Here is a 19,024-nt window from a genome sequence, read left to right as displayed (position 1 = left end):
CGACCCAGTCATATGCAAATCAGTCTTGACCCTGCTCCCCATGAGAGCAGTCCAGCCCGAACTACTGGGCCAGGTCTTCCCTGGACCTGAAACAAGCTTCCCGGGACCTGTTTCAGGGTATTACCCATTATCAGGTAAGCTAGTTTGACTCCAGTGGCATAGTGAGCACAGGACCCATGTCTGGACATACCCTTCCCACTTAGGGCGGCAAATGCAAAAAGAACAATTGATGGCCGGAATGCTGTAACAATGTTAAACATTCACCCCCAGTACAGAGATCCAGACCTAAATCCATTCTTTTTATGCACACCATGCATTCCCGTTTAGACCCGGCCATATGCAAATCAGCAAAAGAACAAGGATTTGACCTAGATCTCTCCACTGGGGGTGAATGTTTGATTTGTTCCACATCGTGTCCATCATTTGTGTGTCTTTTGCCTACTCACCTTGGGAGTCATCACCATGGCAAGGGTCCATTATTACCATGTTACTGTCCCTTACCACCAAGGTTTGCCTGGCAGTGATAGGAAGTAAAAAGAAATAGCTATATGTCTGCTGATCCTGATTGGGCGGGTGGACATATAGCCATTACTCTGACGGTCCTTACTACGCTCCGCTATCAAAGAAGTTTGGCTACGGTGGTGATGGAGTAGTCACCACCGTAGTCAAACTTAAGGTCCACCAGCATCACATTCAGGCAGCTGGGCGGTATGTATACTCTGTTGCCATTGCAGTGGAGTATACATACAGCCAGGATATAATTCAGCCCCTATGTTACATAAAACTTACCAGCAAAGGCAACTGACAGAAACACATTGTACAGATGTCTCGGTTTCTTACAGCTAAGGTATACATCAGGGCACAAATGTCTTACAGGTTACAGTATCACAGGGAGAGATACGACATTTAAGCAGCTGTAAAGCTATCTTTTAAGTACTGGTGTGGCAAAATATCTAACAATTGGGGAGATGAATGCTCTCACTTGTATGAAGCACTCTGAATACTTGATTATAGCAAACTATTATAGATGTCAAACTAGAAAGTCAACACACAGTTTTCATGATGCAACTGATCCATAACCCTAAAATAAGTGACGGAACTACAAAATAAGTGGCTAATATGCTTCAAATACCATTAAGAGTTATACACATCCGGGCCCCTAAGCATTGCAGGAATATTGAACACTGAACTTTAACGAAAGGACACACTAATGCTGCAGTGCAAGCCTCCTTGAGAATCAAAACAGTAGAGACAATAGCAGAGCTTATGTCCTTTGGACAGTACAGATAGTAGTAGTGCAAAAGACACCCACAAAACGAACAGGCAGCAACAGTGTGAGCTTCCTTTGGAACCAAACAGGCAGTACTGATGAAAGCTTATCTTGGAGACAGAACACACCAAGCAAAGGGAGAGAACAAGGAACAAGGGGACCCTACTCACATGGAACCAGGGTAGTCAAATGATTATCAGAAACAGTGGTTCTTGTGGAATAATACAACAATCTATACTGATGTGGGTATTCACAATCACAATGGGAAGGGTTAGGATAATGTCAAAAGGAGAAGAGACCAAATACACCTTTGTTTTACTTTGTCACAATAGTTTTTTTGTTTATTAAATATATACAAAAAGAGATACGGACATTAGTGCGAGGTGTCCCCAGTGAAACTGGAACCTAAAACATTAGTGATATATTTGTGACAATTGTGCTAGGTTTCCAAAGTGTTATAAAGTCGACCATTTTAGAAATGTACATAGAATAGACCGCGACTATATACAATGATACGCGCTGGTTAATGGTTCGCTTTAGTTCCGTGTCGACAACATTTCGACCCTTTGTGCAATGTAGGGTCTCTTCCGGACCTAGTAAATAAGGGACATCTGAGTAGATAACTGCGCAGCCATGTGAAGGGTGTGTGCCACATGTGAGTGATAGGGAACAAGGAAAGGATACTCACATGGAACCCAGCAGGGTGCCCAAATGAGTGTGGGGAGAGCTGGCAATCCGGTGGATAGCACAGCATTGTAAGTCAAGTAGTAACGTGGAAGAGGTATTATGGCACACGGAAATGTGTGCGATCTTGCGTAAACTCAGAGGAATGATGCACTGTGCAGGAAGTGTGGACGTGCCGACCTTTGTATCCTAATAATTGCCAGTGACTTAGTCAGGCAGGCAAGAGGGCGAACATTTCCTAATAAAATTGAGTTCTGTAGCACAAAGGGGCGAAACGTCGTCGACACAGAACTAAAGCAAACTATTAACCAGTGCGAATCATTGTATATAGTCGTGGTCTATTCTATGTACATTTCTAAAATGGTCGACTTTCTAACACTTTGGAGACCTAGCACAAGTGTCACGAATATATCACTAATGTTTTAGGTTTCAGTTTCACTGGGGACACCTCGCACTAATGTCCGTATCTCTTTTTATATATATTTAATTTAAAAAAAAATTATTGTGACAAAGTAAAACAAAGATGTATTAGGCCACTTCTCCTTTTGACATTACCCTAACCCTTCCCATTGCGATTGTGCATTCCCACATCAGTATAGATTGTTGTATTATTCCACAAGAACCACTGTTTCTGATAATAATTTGACCAACCAAAGGAGGCATAACATTTTCAAGCTTCCTTCATACGAACAACAGACCAGTAACATGTACATATGTCCTAAAACAAGGAACATGCGCCAAGTGTTCAAGCATCCCTCACACAGGATAGGCAGAAGCAGGTGCAGACCTCACTCTAACAGATACAGTTTGGGCTGCAGAACTGCAAACTGTCACCCACAAACACATACAGCTCTTTCCACACATTAAAAGACACCAAGCAAGCTTCCCTCACACAAGTGAGAGAGTTTCAAAAAATAGAGCAAAGCTGCCAGAAACTGCGCTTCAAAGTGGAATGTAGACCCTGCACAAGACTGTATTTCTTTCCTTGTAGGAATATATTATTAAAAAAGTGAACTTGTAGAGGAAGGTGCTCTCAGAAATGACTTCTTTAGGAAGCTCTTATGACAGTAGAGACCATTTGCCTGCTGTATTAATTTTAAAATGTGCTGAAACAAAGTATTTGAGATGTTATATACCAAGAAAAATACACATCTTTGTGCCACACATTGGATGACAATGCAAGTTCTACATACGTTTACAACTAATAGTCAGAATAAGTGCACCATAAGGCAGTATAGTGACATATACAATAGTGGGATACAACAGCAGCTCATTAATGGCCTTAAAAATAATCTGTGTTACCCCCTTATATTTCTCATACGCAATGTACTGTTTCGATTTAAGCTAAATATTTTTATGAATGTTGCACTGTTTTAAGAAACAAAAGCAGAATATTTTCCTGCAAAATATTTCTAATGACTCCCTCAATCTTACTAAAAATAAATCAAAAGAACACTGGGCCTCATTTATGAAAAGTGACGCATCGCTGCGTGAAAACAGCGATGTATCACTTTTTACTGCGCCCTTCTTGCACCACCAATGATGCGTCATATTTACAGTATGCCGCATCATTGGGCAAGGAGTTACAGATACGTCAGTATTTCTGACGTATCTGTATGGTGCAAAAGTGGCGCATTGCTGGAGTGTGTCACAAAAGTGACGCAACTCCAGCAATGTATCCTTTCACATGGGACAAGCCCCATGTGAAAGGGCCTGCGTCAGTCTTACGCCTGCTGTGAGGCAGGCGTAAGAAATTGACGCATTTGTGTCCTAGAAGTGGTGCAGTGAAATCACATAGATTTCACTGCGTCACTTCTACGACCCTATCTTGCGTCAATACACCCCCCTTGCATACATTATACCTGGCACAGGTATAATGTGGCGCAGGGGTTTACAAAGGGTTTACTTTGTAAACATGGCGCAACAAGGCACATTTTTTACGCCAATGGTGCGTCAAAAAATGAGGCCCACTGTATTTAAAGCAAGCTACCTTTAAGGATCATACACAGTCATCAGTGCAAGCATGTCTGCAGAGAACGGCTGGCTCAGGCATACAGTTGAGAAGGCCCTTCGAGGAGCCCCTGAAAGGCTGGGGTCCTGGGCCAGTGCCCACTTTGCCCATGCCTTAAAACCTCTCCACTCTTAGGATAAATCTATGGATGGGATGTTTCTTTAGATATGTCTCTTGAGCCGAATCCACCAAAAAAGCCCATGCATCTAAATGTTAACAATCACTATTCCAGTTAGGAAGTTACTTTATTAAGCAACACATTTTTATAGCATGCGTAATGTAACACTAGTGGAAGGATTGCACAGGCAGTGGCAGAAGCAGCACATTTGGCAGTACTTGTGGAAGTTTGATTGCTGGACTTAAAAGTTGGGTTGCTGCCCACATTTTAATGAGATGGCAGGATTGCTAGAAATACATTTACAGACTGTTCAAACAGTGAGGTAAAGCTTTTTTTAAACATGAAATTTAATTTGTGTGCAGTTGTGATATCAAGCAAACTAATTCCACTAATTTTGATTCCTCAGACCAGCATCCCAACCTTATACAACCAATGCAAACCTACTTCACTTGCATTTTCATACTGTTTTATCCCTGTATCTTCCCTGTATCTTTACTCAGAGGGAATGATTGGAGATTTAATCAGTGCTTTACTTGTGGAACCTGATACCCGAAGGCAGGCAATGGACAATTCAGCCATCCCACATTTTAGCAAATGTAAGATAGTGTTCCTACGGAAATCAAACTTAACCTTGAAAAACTGCCAGTGGGTATGACTTCACACAGACAAGGCATTGAACTTCAAAATGTATCTGTTCAATAAATACACACACCCACTCTTAAACATATGTGAATTTTGACAGGATATTGCGGTCCTTAGAAACATTTCTTAAAATGTTTATTTCACATTAGCCTGGATTACGTGTGTTTATTATTGTTCCCAAGACGAGATGATGTGAATAGGGCCCAGATTTCTACTGTGAAAGCGCTAGCAAGAAGATTATTTTTAGGAACTAGACATTTCAATGGTCACCTCTCTGCACGTGGTGAATCTGGTGTAACCAGAGAGCTATTGAAAGAGCAAGTTACTCACAGTAGCAGGGCATAATAATTAAGCAAATATGAGCATATCAATTACAAACATTCTTTATCTATCTCTGGTTTTGCTCCATTAGCAATAGTCTTTCTATAAGCTATACCCACCCACTCAAATTACTTTTATATTTCACTATACTAATTCATCACTCATCCTTTATGGGTTCCGGAGTAGCCTGCTACTCGCCAAAAAAGCCCTTTGATGCCTCGTCAGGGGTAGTATCTATATAATAAGGGGTTTTCCCTCTATAACCCAAAGAGCATCTGGGAAAAATATATATCATAACACACAAAGTGACGCTATGGGACCAATTAATTCTAATAATTGTTCAGGACAGGTTTATGAATTACCCACCCAACATGAGAACTTCATCTAGATTAAATCTTTACAATTTATTTTGTCACTCACTGCCCATTACCTCAACAAATCAATTATATTCAACGGATATGTATTTCTCTTTTTGAATTTAGTTTTATTTATTCCAAAACATTTTTTTGTTGTATCTTCATGTACTTCACATATTTCCTCTTTTTTGTGCTATACATATAAAATTATACTATTTACATATCACACAAACAATTTACCAAAAACATCTACAAAACAAAATAGACATGAGAATTTGAACATTCACATATAGTTTCACAATCGCCCTTCTTATTTATATGGATGCTCTATATCATGTTATCTCGAGAGCAATCCTCAAAAATACAGGTACACCTTATTAGTGCAGTATTAAAGGAATCAATAATTTTGATCCTTCTACTTCGTACTGCTTATTATTATTTGTCATCAAATCTAAATTTAAAGGGTGTCCATTCATCAAATCTAAATTTAAAGGGTGTCCATTAGTCAGGGGTAGTAAGCGCTATTTAAATAAAATTACAATACAACACAATAAGTGAAATAAGTCATGCATAAACCTGGCTTGCTTCTGAAATTCAAGAGTAAGCCAGGTGTAATTTAAGAATGAGACACTGCAAAAGCTTTGTGAATTTAGCTCTAAAAATGGATGGACTGCTACTGGTCATACAAATCATATCTATCTCATTTGTTAGAAAATGCAAATAAAGTGGCGCCTATAACCTAGGCATTACTAGATTTTTAATGAAGAGGATAATAAAATTGTTTCTGCTTCTTACAGACTAACCTAGAATACCTTTGCAAGGAGCCAGAGTTTGAATGCATACTTTGGAATGAAATTATTTTGGAACTCAGTGTAAGTGTGAATAAACACAGGGAGTTAAAAGGGGTCTATAAAAGGACGCCAATGGGGGTCTTTCTTAGTTTCTTACAATCCTGGTTCAAGAAGAGTTCAGGAACTCCTTGCCATCATAATTTCCATTCTGTAGTTAGTCTTTTTTCTTCTGCAAACCATTGTAATCGAGTTCAGTCTGACTGATTTTAATTTATGTAATTAGTCTGTAAGCTAGGAAATATATGTAATGTGAACCAAATTGTTCAAATGCAAGTAGTTCAGCAATGAGCGTTCACAATGAAAAGTACATTGGCTTAAATCATTTGATTTGAATCTACATTTAGACTGTCTTCTTTTTTGACAAGAATAGAAGATATCTCCAGATACCCTTTTTTCTTCCTGCTGGCTTATTCTACTCTTCCAGTTCAGTCCACATCTTCTTCTTTTCTCCCTTTTTTGCTGTTTTTATGCTACAGTTGCCTTGTTGTATCCTCCTTTTTACATCCGACAATCACCCCTTCTGGTTTCTTTGCTCTTCTCTACTCTCCCAATCTGTTTCTCTTCTTCCCCAACTTCCTCTTTTGGGGGGTTTTGCACATGATTCCTTTCCACAAAACTATTTTAGCGTATAATTATTTAATTTCTCACAAGTAGTGGTGTTAATTTATTTGTTTCAAATTTCATTTACTTGGTACAAACAATTAAGGCAAAGAGGTCTACAACTCCCATAATGCTGTCAACTTCTTCATTGAAAGCCCATGTTGTTCCTTTGATGGCATGGTAATATTAACTGCAAAGAAGATAACACAAAGACCACTTACTTCAAAGAATATCATACCTGTGAACAGCACCAGCTCTGAGGTGTACTTTGTCAGTTACCAAAGCAAGGATATGATCCCACTGGTTTACAGATTTACGGGGAATCAACAAACGCACTGCTGGGTTCAAAATGTCTCCATTAGCAATTACGCTGTGGAAAAGGAAAGTTGTGTCATTAAAAACTTTCTACACATAATTTAATTCACCACAGTGATGCAGTAATTGCAATGCTGTTGTTCTGCATAACTGATATCACATGCTCTATATACTCACAATATAGTGCAGGGCTCTTGAATTGGTTTCCGGAAGCGTGCTGATACGTTGATTCTACTGTGGCTCACAGGCTTCACCTGGAATAGATCAGAAAAATATAAAAATTTTCACATGCAACATTTTTTCACAGTGTAGTACATAATAACAATAGTAACACTTTTCTTGTGACAGTGTTTCTTTGAATTCACTACACTTCCTGGTAGAAGACACTACTGTGTGGAATATTCCCCAGGACCTACCATCTTTTTTTGAACATATCTTTGTTAAAGATATACCCTCTATTCAGACATGCCCAGAACACCAACAAGGTCTCCACAGTTCGTCTACCTCTGCCCGACACTTTACATTTGAGTAATCAGAGCTGTGTTAACCAAACCACGAAAGACATTCACACTCTACGTGTAAGAGAACTTGAATCAAAATCATGAGAAGCTAAGTACAATTTATTTCAATCCATCCAATTTTTAAATGCAATTCTTCGTATGGGACTCCATCATCTTGAATGTATTATAAAGGCATGGCTGCACAGAAAAGCAAGAGATGAGGTGTATTAATAAACAGACATGATTCAGAAGCACTACATACAAAGCCAATTGTGCTATCATCTGGAGTATCTTTAAAGAGCATACTGATAAGCCTTCTCAGAAAACATACAAATATGAATTAGGAACCATGTGCTTGTGCCTCATCCCCAAATTTCAATTGTCGGTTGAGCAGCCTGAGGTAGTGTGCAGGCCTCCAGGTAAGGACGAACCATGCCCAAAAAGGAAAAGATGCACCTACAGTTTAATGATATCTTTATTAAATGAGGCATTTGATTAGCAGTGTGAGCTGAGATTAGGATGATTGGCATACGTTGCTCCATGTCTTGTTGGTTGATGCTCCTTTCATTAATAGATCACACTGCAGTATAGAATACCTGATGGGCAGAATGCTTGAATTGATATCAGCCACTGGTAATGTCTTGGGGACACATCTCCATCCATCATTATTTTGCAGAACCTTCCACCTAAGTTTGGTCCCAGCCATATGCAAATCAATCTTGAACCTGCTCCAATGGGAACAGTCCAGTCCGAACAGCCAGGCCAGGTCCTTCCAGAACCAGAGCAAAAGCAACCCAAAACTGTTTTCACCATTATTATGGCTTATAAGTTGAGGATAGGTTGTCTCCAGTGGCACAATGTGTCCACCAAGACTGCGCTTCAGAATAAAGCGTTATCTCTGAAAACAGCTGCTTTCGCAAGAAGCTGAAGACATGGCTTTTTGCAAATTAAGCCTCTTAACTTTCTCGTCAGAGCCATCTGCAAGCGCCATGAGACTCTTTGGATGTGATATGTGCGCGTTACAAATGTTCTTGACTTGACTTGATTGGTCATGCCAGCCAGAGTCCCATCATACTGAACGATTTGATTGACAGATACCTATACATTTTGAACCACAGTTTCTCTAAAATGGCAGAACAAAATTACACGAAATCACAAAAAGCATGTTTTCTGAGTTAAGATCTAGCATTCTCCAAAATTTGTTGCAATTCTGTTTAGCCATCTGTACTGTATAATTGCCTACCTTTTCCTAATAAAAAGATTTTGGGGAAAAGTGATTTGGTTCACCCCTTTTCTCAACCCCCATTTGACAGATCACCCTGAAACTTTCCAGGAAGGAGCTGAGGTAGATTAACCTCTGTGATGTATTTACTATGGGTACTGTATCGAACCCCCTATTTCTGACCCTTGTCTGGTTAATAATTAACTAGCAGCCATTCAACTGCACAAAAACCCGTTATCTGATTAGCCATACAACGGCACAGAAGCCCGTTATCTGATTAGGTCATAGCGCATGCCATCTCATTAGGCAAGCACTATTTCTCCAGCCCCCTAATAGGCATACGGAGTTCTCAAAACAAATCAAACCTACAGCGACCTGGGAAATCCCCGCAGCCATTGTTTTGATTTAGCCGAGAACTTCAGTAAAGAATGTGCGAACGACCAGTTCTTATGACATCCTTATTGACGTATTTATGTCCATCCTTACGTCAATCTCGGCACCTTTCAGGTATAAATAATACCGACATTGCCTTAAGCAAACACACGAGGTGGTGACAAGATTGGAGCAGCGAGACTTGCCGAGGAGCCCAGCTGACAGCGAAGCCCACAGACGCTGCCCCTCCTTTCTGACGCGCTGAGAAAGAGACGCTGCCTTTTCTCCTGCCGAGAAATCCAGCTCCGGCGCTTCCAGCCGCCCTTGCAGGCAGCTGGGATATCAAGCCCTGAGATAGAGATACCAGCCCTCCAGCCTTCTAAATCCCAGGTACTGAACTGAATAACCCCTTGCAGAGAATTCTTGAAGCAGACCCTTGGCAAAGCAAACTTAACTTAAACTGCTACTTATCTACTCCCGCCCACGTATTAGGCTTAGGTCAGGTACATTGGGGTAGGCGTAGTTAGAAGCACCAGTTGAGTACGATTAGTCAATGTATATATGTATGTATCTATTTTATCCATTTTAAGTATCATATGGCTAAGAAACCATATCAATGCTTTTACAGTATTATTTTATAATTCTGTTTCTACTGTATGCACTCTACTTAACAATAAGTATTGCAATAATAGCGATTCATTTCTCTTGTATGAGAAAAGAGACTGATCAATAAATAACATCTTTTATTGAACACGCCCGTCTCTTCCTTTTCTCTACAATCTGGTGAAACTAAGAATGCACTGAACTGACTGAGTAAAATAAGTTGTCTTTTGTTTTCACACGACTCTAGAGATACACTCTTGATTAGGGGAGAGCAAAGTTGTTATGTTCTATGGTTGTCAGAAACTAAATCCCTTCTTGTCTATCCAGGGAGGTTAAACTCCTCCTTGTCTATTCGAGAAAGTTTCTAGTGAACTCTGAGCTAGCTGGCAAACACTAAACTTTAAGTCTAATATCGTCAGTAGAAGACCTAGTTAACCTCTGTCCTACGTCTATACTATTGAAGATATTATTCCAATGCGCAGAGCCTATTGGGATAATAGGAACTACACTACATGGCGCCCAACGGTTTGGATAGGCGATAAATCTAACGTAAGACATTAGAGTAACTCAGTTGTGCTTTTTCACACAGACCCCTTTTTCCCCATAATACTCCAAAGACGTCTGGAGTGGGTGAAAGGTTATATCCGCCAAACTTCGTAGGAGGAGACTCCTATGTATGGTTCTTGGTTTATTCAACGTTGAAGGATACAATGTTCCAAAATATTGTGCATCTGCCAATCGACATTCTGCCTTTACGACAGTACGCCTGTGTAATATATACAGACGGTCATGCTCAACCCTCAGTTTGGGGAGAGCTGGCTTACAACGCCACATGCGAAATTGTAAAAGACGTGTGGCGCGGAGGTAAATTGAGACCTCTATTTACAAAAAAACACTCAGTGGAAAATAATTCAGAACAACAAACTGAAATAATAGCGTTAAAAATGGCGCTAGATAATGCCGATCGCGTATTCCCGACACTTATAGTGTGCGATTCGTATTACTGCGTCAAATCATACAATTACGATTTACAGAAATGGATTCTAAACGGTTACAAAGATGACACAGGTGCCACAATAAAGCAAAAAGCGCTTTGGGAACAAGTAGTTCTTTTACAGAAAGAACTACCAAAAACTCACGTGATACATTCACTGAGTCATCAGCGTGATGGCGTTCACGTTGCAGGGAATTCATTGGCTGAGACAGCCACAGCGGTAGCAACTGAATCGGCTTCATTAGCTACAAAAAAGCGTGCAGTAAAATACATTGACGGTGAAACTGTGCTGGCAGTAAAAACGTCATCAAAAGGCTACTGCTCAGCGCTACCGATCAATTACCCACTCAATTATACATACATAATCGATGCAAACTCAGTCCCTTTTGCTCGAATCCCTGGAGTGGGGGATAGAGTAATTCCAAACACAGACAAGAGAGTCATGTTAATAGTAGACGCACATATTGGCGAGGGTCTAAGACATCGCACAATTAAAGATTCTCTAGCAGAATTACAAACAACATACTGGTGGCCAGGAATGAGTCTGGACCAACACCTATTAGCGAGGAACTGTCCAAACTGCAACAGAGATCGCAGTGGTGAACGAAACGGTATATTCCCACGGCTTTTCGCTCAATAAGGAATAGGCTACCAACATAAACACACCCAGTATGTATAATGCGTCATATTAACATATAGAGACTATTTTCACTTATAATGTAGACCCCAACTTTCGGCTGACGTCGGAACTGTTATACAAAGATTTGCGAGTCTATAATGGCATATACGCTAGAAGCATGTTACGTTCTGACCAAAATCTTTCCTTTAGCTCTAAAACAGCTTATGGGGGTGCCTGGCCAGAATGAACATTGCATTGCGGGACTCTTCTCACTTCCTTCCTGAGGGAAACGGGATGGTGTAAAGAAAAAACCAAGGCATAAAGCAATCTATAACAGCAAAGGTATTAGGTTCAGGAGCTGGGTGGGTCAAACATTTAATAAGTGTCCAACGTAGTCTAAATAACCTGCCAAGAAATTCTCTGAAAGGACTCAGTCCGTACGAACTATTGTTCGGGACTAGAATGTTGATCCAGGACCTTGATAGTCAGACTTCAGTGGTTAAAGATAAATGCTTTGATATCAAAGATCGTTAAGCTATTTTACAGGACTTAAATGAAACAAGAAAAGACCTGAACAACATAAAGTTGAAACAGCAGCCAACAACCACTGAAGAAAAACCACCTGTCCCAGCAAGGCCTGTCTGGATTCCAAAAGTCGGGGATCTGGTCAGAGAGAAGATCGCGGTAAAGAAGGAATTTGGGCCTTCTTACAGAAAAGCAGTTCCTGTCTTGTCTATCAACGGGACAAGATCAGTAGTACTACCGCCCCTTGCTGGTAAAAAGGAGAACCGAGTCATATCCATCGACCTGGTTAAACCACAATCATGTGGCCGATAACAAATAGTAGGCCAAGTGGACTCCCAAGAAGTAGCAGAACACCAAAGTTTGCTACATCCACAGAGGTTCAAACTGAAAGACTGATCATATTTGAAAAATCTACAGTGAAACAACAAGGACTATGCAATAAAGCAATGGAACTTAAACCTCTTAAACCCCAAATCAAAGCTTTTTCATCAAGAAACACCGACCTACGATGATGTAACTACAGACTTTTCTAATGAAACAAAGCAAAATCCAAAAGCAAAAAGTGATCCAGAAGCAATTGGAACAATTGACAGAACGGCATCCGGCTACTTCATCAACTTCGATGATTTTTTCTGAAGATCCAAGTGAACCAGAAGTACAGCCATCAACAAAAACTTTTAAAGACAAAGCAAAGGAACTTTTTCATCAACTAAAGGGAACCTATCTGACTTCTCCATGGATTGAAATTTGGGTGACATTAGGTGCATTTGTCCTCATACTTTGGCTCATCATGGTACTATGCTTGGGACATTTCATTGAGGGAAAATATTCTAAAATGGACACAGCAAGCCAAAAAATCAACTTGGTCCTTAAACCACACACATCTTCACATGTCAAGAAAAGAGAACTTTCTTCAGTGAACTTCACAGCCAATCCTATACCAGGCGGTGTAGCATGGGACAATACTGATTATGAAATCTATGGCCCGGTTGAAATCCTGAAGTATCCACATCAATTTAAGATCTCGTTAAGTGACTTTGTAAAACCAAGCACATTTGCTGATGATTGGGACTTTGAAAGTATTAATGATATGATGTCTGACCTAGTAATGTCTGCTAAATTTACAGAACATGATTATTTGCAGGGTTCGTCTAATTATGATCAAATGTCCTGCTACAACCACTATGGTAACCATTATCTCCATAAATCTGCACAACCTAGAAATGTTTTAAATTATAACCAATGGGAACATTGTGCTACTCCTCCAAAGGGTAGTTCTAAAACATTTTATGATAAATATTCATATTTTTCAGGGTTTAACACAAGTAATGCAGAAACATTTTATTTCAAATTGTCGAATAAGACAGGTATGAAACCATGCTTACAAACACGAAATTGATATATTCAGATTCATTTTTTGAGCAAATGAATACATTTGGTTTTGATTTCTGGAACAATAACATTGAAACAAAAACTGTTTGGGGTACAAAAGATTGGCAAGTACAAGGTATAGAATCATTGTTCAGAGCCTGCATGATCCCAGAACAAATTATATTTTTGAATGACACTATTCAACAAAATACCTGTCTTGGCTTAGCCAAAATCAAAGACTTAAACAAACCGTCTATTCCAAAGCCAACAACGAACAGTACTAGCTCTATAGATGTTGAGATAGACGTGAACCATATTTTAAACCAAAACAGAACACATCCTGATTGGAAACAATGGTTGATCTGGCCCACAGACACAAATAAATGTCAAGACAGATTCCTGAACAAAATACGGGGGTTCAAATTGACCAGGCCAAACCCTAGATATTCCCAAAGACAAAATCCAGGGATAGTAACTACTTTCAGTGTGGGCAAGCTCTGCCTTCAATGGCTACAAACATCCACACAGGCAGAAATTAAGCAACACCTAACTTTACTTCAAGAGGGTGCTGACTTGCGTGATTTCATTATGGGACCACGCAAACAGCGTCAAAAACGTTTCATAGCGGCCTCTATATATGCAGCTTACAATGAAGCTTGGAAAGAAACTCAAATTGAGACAGCAGAAAAACTACGGGAAATTGACCGTATTAATTTGGAAAAATCACTTTCTGTTGTGGACAATGGGTTAATGACTCTGTCCTCCAGAATATATTCACTGGACAGTATTGTGTCTTCAGCAATCGATATAATATCGCAAGACTTACTGATGTTACAACACGGTCAGTCCCAATTGCGTTCTATTGTACAACTTGGCTGGACGTTACAAAATCTGCGTTCAGGCTATGTGCCTTGGCGTTTAATCAACACAACGTCACTATTTAATATCTTTAACCTTACTGATAAACAAATCAGTTTGGCACAGAAGGGTGCTGACTATACAATTCTGAGCATTGAAAAACTTGAGAGATTACCATTGACAAGGTCAGAACGACCTGTCATTGAATGGATAATACATGGGATAATTAATATCCCGATAACAACTTTCCAGTTTCAATACTGCCAAAAATATATACAGGCAGGCCAGTATGAAAGGTTGGGTAAAGGGTACATTAAGTCAACATGGAACTTGCCCTATACACACACATGTGTTAGTAATAAAGGCCAGAATGTGTTTCTTAGTGGCAATAATTGTGCAAGGTCACTAAGCGGTACACTTCTGTGTCAGGGTATTAGTTTGCATGGAGCCTGTGAAGGGACTACAAATAACCTTTCATGTCACCAGCTAGGCACACCTGCAACACAAATAGAACCATTCTTTAGGAGACTCTCGAACGGGAGTTACATTCTAATTGTAGATCGCAGATGTTGCAGTCTGCTGCCCGGAAAACCTTATCTCATAACCGTGACTACGAAGGTCATGTGCTGTGAACGAGTATTGTTCCCAAACGATGCTCGAGACAGGGAGGCAAGGTTATGGCCCAGTTTGAAAATTTCTTCTATTCGAATTGATACTTTAAGCAGAATGAAGACTGTGCTCCTACAGACGCCAACCCGGTTAACGTCATCAAAAGAAACGTATGATCTCCAAGTTGCAAGGACAACTGCAGAGATTCATTCACTGTTATCAACCAATTCCCCCATACATTTTGCAGAAATACTGAGCGAAATCTTAAATATTTCTGATACAAGTGGAATCTCGAGTGTATTTTAGACTGTGTTTTCGGGAGCTTTAACCCCATTCAAAGCCATCCTGGGTATTTTTCCTGAATTTGTCCATTCCATCTTTGGCTGACTTCCTCTCCTTTTGGGACTAGTGGCAGGCATTCTATTTTTGATCCTGTTACTTCGCTATGGCAAACCACGTCACAGACAAGACACCAGCGACAATGGAAGAAACAATCCTAGCCATACGCTACAGGGACCGCATAACTAAAGTCCTTGGAATAGCCCGGCTTAGAGACCTGAACATGACTTGGTTTCTTTCATTTCGACCGATGTGGCAACGTTGTGTTATGCCTGTATTAAGGTGCTTGCTATGCGGCGAAGAATGCGTGTTGGACACCTGTCTGACACTACAATCGGATGTGCCAATGGACGCAGAGACTTTGTTGGGTCCGGTAACGGCTCATGCATTGTACTGTCCCCAGCGGCTACCAATCCTGATGACGGCATTCGTGGAGACTTCACCACTACGATTGAAGAGTAGTGAAGTACAAGATGAAAGCAGCATCGATCAGGTACGACCTTCTGTCAGCTATGCTGATCGAAACATCAATGAAGGCAATCATGCTCATGAATGCATGTTAATTAATTTTTCCGAGTTAGTGGAACTTTCGCAAGAAGCAGTTGACAGTTTTTTCGAAAGTCTCAACAATATGATGTTTTCACCAGAGCAGAAAGAATGACTTTGAGCAAACTAGCACACGGCGTTCCCTACACCCTGAATTTGGCCTTCACCTTTGAAAATAAAGAATAAGAAATGTTCTCACCAGTTTTTACGGAGAGCGGGACATTTTTTTTTTTCTCCATTTCCAAAAATATTTACGATTTTTTGGGACACTTATCTTCTGCTTAAAGTAAAACTATTCTTAGAGAACAACATTTCTATTTTTAGCTACTCTAGAGACATTAGCTACCCTCTAGCATGTTCACAAGTATTTATGATTTTGTGATGAGATGGTCTCAAATTTTTTCTTCTGTATTAAGAGCTATTTCATGTGTAATTTCGGCATTTCGTTCATGCTGATTTCAAAATATGCGTATTAGATTTTGCATTATTATACTGCTTGAAGTGCATATAGTAACTATATTCATCTTTTCGTGTATTTCGCATTTCCAATTTTCAAAATGCATTTGATTGTATTTTGGGGTGGTTCGGTATACACATGCACTACTAGTTTTGTTTACTATGCCTAGATTTGTAAATATGGACATAGATTACGTGGAGTGGGTGTGATGTATTTACTATGGGTACTGTATCGATCCCCCTTTTTCTGACCCTTGTCTGGTTAATAATTAACTAGCAGCCATTCAACTGCACAAAAACCCGTTATCTGATTAGCCATACAACGGCACAGAAGCCCGTTATCTGATTAGGTCATAGCGCATGCCATCTCATTAGGCAAGCACTATTTCTCCAACCCCCTAATAGGCATACGGAGTTCTCAAAACAAATCAAACCTACAGCGACCTGGGAAATCCCCGCAGCCATTGTTTTGATTTAGCCAAGAACTTCAGTAAAGAATGTGCGAACGACCAGTTCTTATGACATCCTTATTGACGTATTTATGTCCATCCTTACGTCAATCTCGGCACCTTTCAGGTATAAATAACACCGACATTGCCTTAAGCAAACACACGAGGTGGTGACAAGATTGGAGCAGCGAGACTTGCCGAGGAACCCAGCTGACAGCAAAGCCCACAGACGCTGCCCCTCCTTTCTGGCGCGCTGAGAAAGAGACGCTGCCTTTTCTCCTGCCGAGAAATCCAGCTCCGGTGCTTCCAGCCGCCCTTGCAGGCAGCTGGGATATCAAGCCCTGAGATAGAGATACCAGCCCTCCAGCCTTCTAAATCCCAGGTACTGAACTGAATAACCCCTTGCAGAGAATTCTTGAAGCAGACCCTTGGCAAAGCAAACTTAACTTAAACTGCTACTTATCTACTCCCGCCCACGTATTAGGCTTAGGTCAGGTACATTGGGGTAGGCATAGTTAGAAGCACCAGTTGAGTACGATTAGTCAATGTATATATGTATGTATCTATTTTATCCATTTTAAGTATCATATGGCTAAGAAACCATATCAATGCTTTTACAGTATTATTTTATAATTCTGTTTCTACTGTATGCACTCTACTTAACAATAAGTATTGCAATAATAGCAATTCATTTCTCTTGTATGAGAAAAGAGACTGATCAATAAATAACATCTTTTATTGAACACGCCCGTCTCTTCCTTTTCTCTACAATCTGGTGAAACTAAGAATGCACTGAACTGACTGAGCAAAATAAGTTGTCTTTTGTTTTCACACGACTCTAGAGATACACTCTTGATTAGGGGAGAGCAAAGTTGTCATGTTCTATGGTTGTCAGAAACTAAATCCCTTCTTGTCTATCCAGGGAGGTTAAACTCCTCCTTGTCTATTCGAGAAAGTTTCTAGTGAACTCTGAGCTAGCTGGCAAACACTAAACTTTAAGTCTAATATCGTCAGTAGAAGACCTAGTTAACCTCTGTCCTACGTCTATACTATTGAAGATATTATTCCAATGCGCAGAGCCTATTGGGATAATAGGAACTACACTACACCTCGTTTTGGAAAGTTTTGTGAAAAGTTGTCAAATGGCACCAAAGTTATTAGCAAAACAGAAAACGCCCCTATACGAAGTGCATGTATATGCATGTATATATTTGTGTATACCTATGTGTGTGTGTGTGTGAGTGTGTGTGTGGGCATGTGTGTGTGTTTCTACACTACGAAGAGGTCTAATTTGCCAAGTGGTTCATATATCCAGGAAGACTTCAAATATAGATATGAAGCCAAAATGGATGAATTTGGTAGATAATATCCCCTTTAACAGAAATCTACTCCAATTTAGGGGTTTGTCACTATCGATCTCATGTATTCAATTTGAAATTAGTGATGTCATTTGAGATGTCACCAGTGATGTCACTAACCATGTCATCGGGGGAGCAAGCGCTATATAAATGCAAACATTTTTCTCTCCTCTAGCCCTTCTACTATACTAATTCACCACTAATCCTTTATGGGTTCTGGAGTAGCGTGCTACTCGCCAAAAAAGAGCTTTGACACCTCGACAGGGGTAGTAAGCAGTATATAAATGCAATTACAATACTATACAATACAGTATGAGAGGTCATATGCAGTGCATTGCAGGGGCGCAAGTTATAGTTAGCGCAGGTAACTATAACTGCTAAATTTCTATGGTTTTGTACAAGTGAAATTTGAGCCTAACTATAATGCCCCTATAACCTTTGTTTTTTTCAGTCCATTTCTAAAGTTTTTTTAATTCTATTTCCTAAATATAACGTTCCTGTAACCTTTGTTTTCTTTGTGAATTTCTAAGTTTTTAAAAAAAAATTATTACTTAACTGTTACCTTGGAGAGTGTGTGTCAGTGAGTAGGTGTGTGAGTGCCTGTATGGGTCTGTGAGTGGGTGTGTGACTGATTTTGTGGGTGTGAGCGGCTGTATGGGTCTGTGAGCAGATGTGGGATTTGCTGTATGAGTCTGTGAGTAAGTGTGTGAGTGTCTGAGTGGATCTGTGAGTTGGTGAAAGAGGGTCTGAGTGGGTTTGCGAGTGCCTCCATGAGTGTGTGAGTCAGCCTGTGAATGCGTGTGTGAACGTGTGTTTGAGTGCGTATTTGAGTCTCTGAATGGGTCTGGAGTGGGTGTGAGCCTCTGAGTGGTCTGTGAGTGGGTGTGTGTGTTTCTCTGAGTGGATCTAAGAGTCTGTGTATGAGTCTCTGAGTAGGTCTGTGAGTGGGAGTTAGAGAGTATGAGTGGTTCTGTAAGTGGGTACATGAGTGTCTGAGTGGATCTGTGAGTGGGTGCACACGTCTGAGTGACTCTG

At 40.2% G+C, this 19,024-nt stretch overlaps 1 protein-coding gene across 1 annotated transcript in view; it reads right to left on the bottom strand.

Annotated features, from left to right (window-relative positions):
* DCDC2 (doublecortin domain containing 2) overlaps positions 1 to 19,024 on the bottom strand; it is a 739,932-nt gene that overhangs the window by 335,627 nt on the left and 385,281 nt on the right. Inside the window, exons 3-4 of the mRNA XM_078687928.1 lie at positions 7,346 to 7,422; positions 7,092 to 7,223 (exon numbers count right to left, since the gene is read on the bottom strand). Of these exons, the coding sequence (XP_078544054.1) occupies positions 7,092 to 7,223; positions 7,346 to 7,422 (209 nt within the window). The remainder of the gene's footprint in view (positions 1 to 7,091; positions 7,224 to 7,345; positions 7,423 to 19,024) is intronic.

Source organism: Lissotriton helveticus, chromosome 4_1 (assembly GCF_964261635.1).
Source record: "Lissotriton helveticus chromosome 4_1, aLisHel1.1, whole genome shotgun sequence".
In the NCBI taxonomy this organism is placed as follows: Eukaryota; Metazoa; Chordata; class Amphibia; order Caudata; family Salamandridae; genus Lissotriton; species Lissotriton helveticus.
The sequence above is the reverse complement of the archived record's forward strand: the minus strand, read 5'-3'. Positions and strand labels throughout refer to the sequence as shown.